A 9,926-nucleotide genomic window follows, 5' to 3' on the forward strand; every position below is an offset into this window, starting at 1 on the left:
AACCCCAGGGAATGAGGCTAAAAATAGATCAATGATCTATATTTAGCTTTATTTGCGGTGAGGCGCCCTCTGCTGGCTGTTCATAGATCGTGGGAAATTACCTAGAAAGCCAGGGAGCTTTCTAGGTAATTTCCCACGATCTATGAACAGCCAGCAGAGGGCGCCTCACCGCAAATAAAGCTAAATATAGATCATTGATCTATTTTTAGCCTCATTCCCTGGGGTTTTGCAGCGAGGAGCAGCATTGCATTAGCACAGCTCCTTGCTGCAAAATGTTTTAACCCCTTCAGAAGGATTTACATCGTTGGACGTTACAGATCTGCGGAGGGTAAGTACAGTGGGGCAAAAAAGTATTTAGTCAGTCAGCAATAGTGCAAGTTCCACCACTTAAAAAGATGAGAGGCGTCTGTAATTTACATCATAGGTAGACCTCAGCTATGGGAGACAAACTGAGAAAAAAAAATCCAGAAAATCACATTGTCTGTTTTTTAATCATTTTTTTTGCATATTATGGTGGAAAATAAGTATTTGGTCAGAAACAAACACTCAAGATTTCTGGCTCTCACAGACCTGTAACTTCTTCTTTAAGAGTCTCCTCTTTCCTCCACTCATTACCTGTAGTAATGGCACCTGTTTAAACTTGTTATCAGTATAAAAAGACACCTGTGCACACCCTCAAACAGTCTGACTCCAAACTCCACTATGGTGAAGACCAAAGAGCTGTCAAAGGACACCACAAACAAAATTGTAGCCCTGCACCAGGCTGGGAAGACTGAATCTGCAATAGCCAACCAGCTTGGAGTGAAGAAATCAACAGTGGGAGCAATAATTAGAAAATGGAAGACATACAAGACCACTGATAATCTCCCTCGATCTGGGGCTCCACGCAAAATCCCACTCCGTGGGGTCAGAATGATCACAAGAACGGTGAGCAAAAATCCCAGAACCACGCGGGGGGACCTAGTGAATGAACTGCAGAGAGCTGGGACCAATGTAACAAGGCCTACCATAAGTAACACACTACGCCACCATGGACTCAGATCCTGCAGTGCCAGACGTGTCCCACTGCTTAAGCCAGTACATGTCCGGGCCCGTCTGAAGTTTGCTAGAGAGCATTTGGATGATCCAGAGGAGTTTTGGGAGAATGTCCAATGGTCTGATGAAACCAAACTGGAACTGTTTGGTAGAAACACAACTTGTCGTGTTTGGAGGAAAAAGAGTACTGAGTTGCATCCATCAAACACCATACCTACTGTAAAGCATGGTGGTGGAAACATCATGCTTTGGGGCTGTTTCTCTGCAAAGGGGCCAGGACGACTGATCCGGGTACATGAAAGAATGAATGGGGCCATGTATCGTGAGATTTTGAGTGCAAACCTCCTTTCATCAGCAAGGGCATTGAAGATGAAACGTGGCTGGGTCTTTCAACATGACAATGATCCAAAGCACACCGCCAGGGCAACGAAGGAGTGGCTTCGTAAGAAGCATTTCAAGGTCCTGGAGTGGCCTAGCCAGTCTCCAGATCTCAACCCTATAGAAAACCTTTGGAGGGAGTTGAAAGTCCGTGTTGCCAAGCGAAAAGCCAAAAACATCACTGCTTTAGAGGAGATCTGCATGGAGGAATGGGCCAACATACCAACAACAGTGTGTGGCAACCTTGTGAAGACTTACAGAAAACGTTTGACCTCTGTCATTGCCAACAAAGGATATATTACAAAGTATTGAGATGAAATTTTGTTTCTGACCAAATACTTATTTTCCACCATAATATGCAAATAAAATGTTAAAAAAACAGACAATGTGATTTTCTGGATTTTTTTTCTCAGTTTGTCTCCCATAGTTGAGGTCTACCTATGATGTAAATTACAGACGCCTCTCATCTTTTTAAGTGGTGGAACTTGCACTATTGCTGACTGACTAAATACTTTTTTGCCCCACTGTATATTGTTGGTTTATTATGTTTTTTTAATCACAGAACGAGGGTCTTCAGTGACTGGATTGGGCGTTGAATAAAATACTGCAACAACCATTGTTTTTATTTCATTAAAATAATTTTAAATAATGTGTTTGTGTTTTATTTAACCCTTCACTACAATTGGATTAATAATGGATAGGTGTCATAATTGACGCCTCTCCATTATTAATCTGGCTTAATGTCACCTTACAATAGCAAGGTGGCATTAACCCTTCATTACCCCATATCCCACCGCTACACGGGAATGGGAAGAGAGTGGCCAAGTGCCAGAATAGGCGCATCTTCCAGATGTGCCTGTTCTGGGGTGGCTGGGGGCAGATATTTTTAGCCAGGGGGGGGCCAATAACCGTGGACCCTCTCCAGGCTATTAATATCTGCCCTCAGTCACTGGCTTTACTACTCTGGCGGAGAAAATTGCGCGGGAGCCCACGCCAATTTTTTCCGCCATTTAACCCTTTATTTTAAGAGCTAGAACGGCCAAATTTTGCAGATACACACTACTGACATTAGTAGTGTGGAATCTGCAAAAAAAATGGAGAGAAGACATGGTTTACTGTATGTAAACCATATCTCAAATCATGTCGGGTTTTAGGAAGGAGAAAGAAAAAGCCGGTAATTGAATTACCGGCTTTCAAGCTGTATAGCGCTGGAAAAAATATTAATATATATACATATATGTGTCTCACTGACATATATATATATATATACCTATTCTACGTGTACACATTTATTCTACCTATTCTACTGTAAGCTGTCAGTGTGATTTTACTGTACACCGCACTGAATTACCGGCTTTTCTCTCTAATATATGTGTCTACTGACATATATATATATATATATATATATATATATATATATAGACAGTATATATATATATTTTCTTTTCTTTTTGGGACACATGGATCACTTCTATAGCGGTATGTTGGTTTTGCTAGCCTGCGAGAAAACCACGCAGTACGGATGCCATACGGATTACATACGGAGGATGCCATGCGCAAAAAACGCTGACACACCCTGCCTACGGAGGAGCTACGGACCACTTTTTTCGGGACTTTTCAGCGTATTACGGCCGTAATATACGGACCGTATTGTTTTACGCTGTGTGTGACGCCGGCCTTACTGATATTCATTAACTAATTAGGTTCCCACAATTATGGCACAGGGGCTCAAACGGTGTATCTAACAGCTTAGATACCATGGTAGCTGTTCACCGCTGCATCTGAGCTATTAAACGGTTGTGGTCAGAGCTAGCTGCAATCACAGATGTTACTGGCAGGTGTCTGCTGTGGAGCAGGCTCAGCTTGTGATCCCACTCCATACAAATCCTAACCTAGGCAGTGAGTAGTGAAGAATATAATTAAAAATCCTTTTTTTTTTCATTAGACATCTAAAAAAACAAACAAACAAAAAAAGGAGTGCCAGCCGAAGAGCACAGCTAGTCCACACAGAGAGATGAGAAGTTGAAGGATTAAAGCTCCGCTTACTTCGTAGGGGGGACCAAAATTTATATTCCCCCTTTCTTCTAGGTCAGTCTCTCCTCTTTGCACATAGACCAATGCAGTGCAAGATAAACCATATACAGGAGTGATTGCCAATCCATCAAGAGACTCGAAGAGTTAATTAAATGGCTAAAAAAAAGTTTACAACTCAATAACAAATAAACAAACAGAGTGGAGCTTCAATCCTTCGGCTCCCCATCTCCCCGTGTGGACTCACTGTGCTCCTTCAACTCCCCATCTCTCTGTGTGGACTCACTGTGCTCCTTCAACTCCCCATCTCCCCGTGTGGACTCACTGTGCTCTTTCAGCTCCCCATCTCTCCATGTGGACTCACTGTGCTCCTTCGTCTCCCCATCTCTCCGTGTGGACTCACTGTGCTCCTTCAGCTCCCCATCTCCCCGTGTGGACTCACTGTTCTCCTTCAATTCCCCATCTCCCCGTGTGGACTCACTGTGCTCCTTCAACTCCCCATCTCTCTGTGTGGACTCACTGTGCTCTTTCAACTCCCCATCTCTCCATGTGGACTCACTGTGCTCCTTCAGCTCCCCATCTCTCCGTGTGGACTCACTGTGCTCCTTCAACTCCCCATCTCTCTGTGTGGACTCACTGTGCTCCTTCAACTCCCCATCTCCCCTTGTGGACACACTGTGCTCTTTCAGCTCCCCATCTCTCCATGTGGACTCACTGTGCTCCTTCAGCTCCCCATCTCTCCTTGTGGACTCACTGTGCTCCTTCAGCTCCCCATCTCCCCGTGTGGACTCACTGTTCTCCTTCAATTCCCCATCTCCCCGTGTGGACTCACTGTGCTCTTTCAGCTCCCCATCTCTCCATGTGGACTCACTGTGCTCCTTCAGCTCCCCATCTCTCCATGTGGACTCACTGTGCTCCTTCAGCTCCCCATCTCTCCGTGTGGACTCACTGTTCTCCTTTAGCTCCCCATCTCCCCGTGTGGACTCACTGTTCTCCTTCAATTCCCCATCTCCCCGTGTGGACTCACTGTTCTCCTTCAATTCCCCATCTCCCCGTGTGGACTCACTGTGCTCCTTCAACTCCCCATCTCTCTGTGTGGACTCACTGTGCTCTTTCAACTCCCCATCTCTCCATATGGACTCACTGTGCTCCTTCAGCTCCCCATCTCTCCGTGTGGACTCACTGTGCTCCTTCAACTCCCCATCTCCCCATCTCTCCGTGTGGACTCACTGTGCTCCTTCAACTCCCCATCTCCCCGTGTGGACTCACTGTGCTCTTTCAGCTCCCCATCTCTCCATGTGGACTCACTGTGCTCCTTCAGCTCCCCATCTCTCCGTGTGGACTCACTGTGCTCCTTCAACTCCCCATCTCTGTGTGGACTCACTGTGCTCTTTCAACTCCCCATCTCTCCGTGTGGACTCACTGTGCTCCTTCAGCTCCCCATCTCTCTGTGTGGACTCACTGTGCTCCTTCAATTCCCCATCTCTCCGTCTGGACTCACTGTGCTCCTTCAACTCCACATCTCTCTGTGTGGATTCACTGTGCTCTTTCAACTACCCATCTCTCCGTGTGGACTCACTATGCTCCTTCAGCTCCCCATCTCTCCGTGTGGACTCACTGTGCTCTTTCAACTCCCCATCTCTCCGTGTGGACTCACTGTGCTCCTTCAACTCCCCATCTCTGCGTGTGGACTCACTGTGCTCCTTCAACTCCCCATCTCCTTGTGTGGACTCACTGTGCTCCTTCAGCTCCCCATCTCTCTGTGTGGACTCACTGTTCTCCTTCAACTCCCCATCTCTCCGTGTGGACTCACTGTGCTCCTTCAACTCCCCATCTCTCTGTGTGGACTCACTGTGCTCTTTCAACTCCCCATCTCTCCGTGTGGACTCACTGTGCTCCTTCAACTCCCCATCTCTGTGTGGACTCACTGTGCTCTTTCAACTCCCCATCTCTCCGTGTGGACTCACTGTGCTCCTTCAACTCCCCATCTCTGCGTGTGGACTCACTGTGCTCCTTCAACTCCCCATCTCTCTGTGTGGACTCACTGTGCTCTTTCAACTCCCCATCTCTCCGTGTGGACTCACTGTGCTCCTTCAACTCCCCATCTCTGTGTGGACTCACTGTGCTCTTTCAACTCCCCATCTCTCCGTGTGGACTCACTGTGCTCCTTCAACTCCCCATCTCTGCGTGTGGACTCACTGTGCTCTTTCAACTCCCCATCTCTCCATGTGGACTCACTGTGCTCCTTCAGCTCCCCATCTCTCCGTGTGGACTCACTGTGCTCCTTCAACTCCCCATCTCTCTGTGTGGACTCACTGTGCTCTTTCAACTCCCCATCTCTCCGTGTGGATTCACTGTGCTCTTTCAACTCCCCATCTCTCCGTGTGGACTCACTATGCTCCTTCAGCTCCCCATCTCTCCGTGTGGACTCACTGTGCTCCTTCAACTCCCCATCTCTCCGTGTGGACTCACTGTGCTCCTTCAGCTCCCCATCTCTCTGTGTGGACTCACTGTGCTCTTTCAACTCCCCATCTCTCCGTGTGGACTCACTGTGCTCCTTCAACTCCCCATCTCTGCGTGTGGACTCACTGTGCTCCTTCAACTCCCCATCTCCTTGTGTGGACTCACTGTGCTCCTTCAGCTCCCCATCTCTCTGTGTGGACTCACTGTGCTCTTTCAACTCCCCATCTCTCCGTGTGGACTCACTGTGCTCCTTCAACTCCCCATCTCTGCGTGTGGACTCACTGTGCTCCTTCAACTCCCCATCTCCTTGTGTGGACTCACTGTGCTCCTTCAGCTCCCCATCTCTCTGTGTGGACTCACTGTTCTCCTTCAACTCCCCATCTCTCAGTGTGGACTCACTGTGCTCCTTCAACTCCCCATCTCTCTGTGTGGACTCACTGTGCTCTTTCAACTTCCCATCTCTCCGTGTGGACTCACTGTGCTCCTTAAACTCCCCATCTCTCTGTGTGGACTCACTGTGCTCTTTCAACTGCCCATCTCTCCGTGTGGACTCACTGTGCTCCTTCAACTCCCTATCTCTGCGTGTGGACTCACTGTGCTCCTTCAACTCCCCATCTCCTTGTGTGGACTCACTGTGCTCCTTCAGCTCCCCATCTCTCTGTGTGGACTCACTGTGCTCCTTCAACTCCCCATCTCTCCGTGTGGACTCACTGTGCTCCTTCAACTCTCCATCTCCTTGTGTGGACTCACTGTGCTCCTTCAGCTCCCCATCTCTCTGTGTGGACTCACTGTTCTCCTTCAACTCCCCATCTCTCCGTGTGGACTCACTGTGCTCTTTCAACTCCCCATCTCCTTGTGTGGACTCACTGTGCTCCTTCAGCTCCCCATCTCTCTGTGTGGACTCACTGTGCTCCTTCAACTCCCCATCTCTCCGTGTGGACTCACTGTGCTCCTTCAACTCTCCATCTCCTTGTGTGGACTCACTGTGCTCCTTCAGCTCCCCATCTCTCTGTGTGGACTCACTGTTCTCCTTCAACTCCCCATCTCTCCGTGTGGACTCACTGTGCTCCTTCAACTCCCCATCTCTCTGTGTGGACTCACTGTGCTCCTTCAACTCCCCATCTCTCTGTGTGGACTCACTGTGCTCCTTCAACTCCCCGTCTCTCTGTGTGGACTCACTGTGCTCTTTGCCTGGCGCTCCTTTTTTTTTTCCAACGGTCTTACAATAGGGCACCTGATTAGAATGTCCGGAAGTGGTAACGGAAGGCTGATTGATCTGTAACAAAGTTGTACAGATTCAAGATATCGGTTTAGTGTAAGTGATTTATTGCATTTCTTCCTCTCCTCCCTCGGCAGCGCTCCTTTTCAGCGTTTTTCCTTCATTAGTAAGTAAATTGCAAAGTTACTTGATTTTTACGAGCACATTGCAATTCTGCCAATTTATAACGCAGAGATAACTTTGAGGGTTTTTTTTTTTACACAAAAACTGATAATTTTTTTCTTTTACAGCAAATAAACAACATCAGTGCGATGGTGGTCCTGGCCCGTCCCATCAAAGGTCCCCAAGAGTTCATTCTGGATCTTGAAATGCTGACCTCCAACTCCCTCTTCAGCTACCGCTCTAGCTCTGTCCTGAGACTCACCATTTTTGTGGGTGCACATTCCTTCTAGACAACAAGTGGCATTGTCCTTTGGGCCGTTCACTTTTATTTTTTGACAAGACATTTTGATATTGGTAATACATTGGTATTTTATTTTCTATGCAAGTCACTCTCTGTTTTCTATGAGACGGCCTATTTCAGTGCCCGGCAGCGTCACAGGTCTCCGGCACTGAAAAAGGTGTACAAAGTTCTTGTCTCGATTCTAGGATAGTATGAATGACAGGGCCAGGCTCTCTGTAATATAGTGTGACTACTCGGCTACACACGTATACGGTCAGATTTTGCAAGAGTGTGATTCTGGTTTCAGACGGCTGAAGCAGTATTCTGCACGTCAGTGGCTGGCGGTAGTGGCGCCATTGGGGACAGACTAAGGTGCACTGGTATCATTGTGGTTTTTTTAGCATATATGGAGGGGGTTAATGTTTATTTTCTTGTTCATGTCTCAGCTGTAGTATTTAAAGGAGTTTTCTGGACTTAACATACATTTTTGCAGTCACACTATGTGAATACAGACAGCTGATTCACAACAGTGTGTAATGTGCACACGGTCAGGATTCCCTTCTATTGCCAGCTCAAGCGGTCGTTATGTGCCAAATATGTGCAATCCAGTATACTAGCCTCTATCAATAAAAAAAAATAAGAGAAGCAGGAAACACTAAGTTTATGGCATTCGAGGGCCGCTCAAGCTGGCAATGGAAGGGAATCGTGACAGTGTGCACAGTGCAGACTGTCAGGATTTGACAATCTGCACTCACATAGAGGTACTGCAGAAATGTATTTTCTGCCCGAAAAAAAAAAACCCTTTAAAGAGGCACTTCCCGAAAATGTTTGACCATTTCCTACCATAGTTGATGTGACTCTTAGGAAACTGACTTCTGGTCCTCGCATAAAGAGGAGTCAGAGCGTAGTCACTTGGTACAATGTAAGGACCAGCACAGATCGGACAGTTCACCATTTACAATACTATTGGAATTAAAAGAAAAAATTCTGGGGGTGCTTTTTTAATACTCTAGAGCAGAGGTGGATAACCTGGGAAGCGGGGGTAATATGTGTCATTGATGCCTTTCTGTGTGGCCCACCAACCATCCGGTCACAGACATGCTCATCTTCGTGTGGTGGCTTCTCACATGTCAGAGAAGAGGGACGAGTATCACGTGAGCAAAGACAGGTAAGTATAGAATGGGGGTCTCCTAACCCTGTTGTAGCACTTGAGTAAGAAGTACATGAGGTGGAGAAAAGGCAACGTATGTGTGCGGCCAACTTCTTCTACTGCATGGGAGGAGTGAGACTCTGCCATTACAGCAACTCACATATATATACACATTATGCAAGTATGGTCTATTTTCTGGAGTACAAATATGGGGCAGAAGGGAATTTCTGAAAGTGGAACGAGTGTGTCAGACATTTATGGGATATACTTTCAAAAATTATTCAAATGATTCCCAGTTTATAGCCTGATTCAAGTTTCAGAAAGTTGTCTTGTGGGAGTGTCTCTCCCAGTAATATAGGCTGGATGTGATGTTTGAATGAATTCAGAGTGTCACTGTCTTCACTTCTCACATATCAGCACAGCTTCTATCCTGCACTTATTTCCTCTTTTTGTACTTTCCGGTTTTCTCTGCCCTCCCTGAAACTGCACATGCTTTCTTCTTTGTTCACAGTGTGAGGATCTGTGTACAAGACTCTCCCCTCATCCTTGCTGCTATCTCTAACACTAAATTAAGAGCGGAAAGAGCCATCAGAATCAAGCAAAAGCTCTGATAGATCTGTAGCATATTTTTTTTTGCAGCAAAATGGTTTAACCTTTAATGCATAGTATTCAGAAAGCTGCTTCATTTTGCATTTAGGAAGCAAATAAACAATACAAATCTGTGTCAAGGGTACACTTGTCCTTTAAGCTTTATGACGGCTCTTGAGATTGTCCGATTGTACCAATGTGGTCCTCAAAAAAAAAAAGTTTTGCACCTCTGCGCTGGAGCTAAACTTTTGGTAACTTTTGGTTCCTTTCACCAGACTTATAAGCATTTCAGTCAGTTACAGTAGTGTTTTAATTATATCGTGTATTTTGTCTTTTTACAAGTTGTTATTAAATTATACGATTTCCATAGGTTTTAGGTCGAGTAGGGTCAAACCTAAATAAAGATGTAAGTACTGGAACTGTCCTGGGGCGATAGACCCTGATACCATGGTCGGTGCATGGCCTCTACGATGGGGGAGGAATTTATGGTGTAGAACTATTGTTAGCAGACTGACTCTCTGTATATTACCCCGTCCTTGTAAATTTCACCTCTTTGTAATACTTTTGCATTGTTACAAATTGTACTGTTCATCAATAAACAGAAAAACAAAAGAAAATAA

General features: G+C 46.2%; 1 protein-coding gene across 2 annotated transcripts in view; it reads left to right on the forward strand.

Annotated features, from left to right (window-relative positions):
• EFEMP2 (EGF containing fibulin extracellular matrix protein 2) overlaps positions 1 to 9,926 on the forward strand; it is a 34,265-nt gene extending 24,339 nt beyond the window's left edge. For both annotated transcript variants that reach the window (XM_069739992.1, XM_069739991.1), the window contains exon 11: positions 7,417 to 9,926. In XM_069739992.1, the coding sequence (XP_069596093.1) occupies positions 7,417 to 7,578 (162 nt within the window). In that variant the 3' untranslated portion in view covers positions 7,579 to 9,926. The remainder of the gene's footprint in view (positions 1 to 7,416) is intronic.

This window comes from Ranitomeya imitator, chromosome 9 (assembly GCF_032444005.1).
Source record: "Ranitomeya imitator isolate aRanImi1 chromosome 9, aRanImi1.pri, whole genome shotgun sequence".
NCBI lineage: Eukaryota > Metazoa > Chordata > Amphibia > Anura > Dendrobatidae > Ranitomeya > Ranitomeya imitator.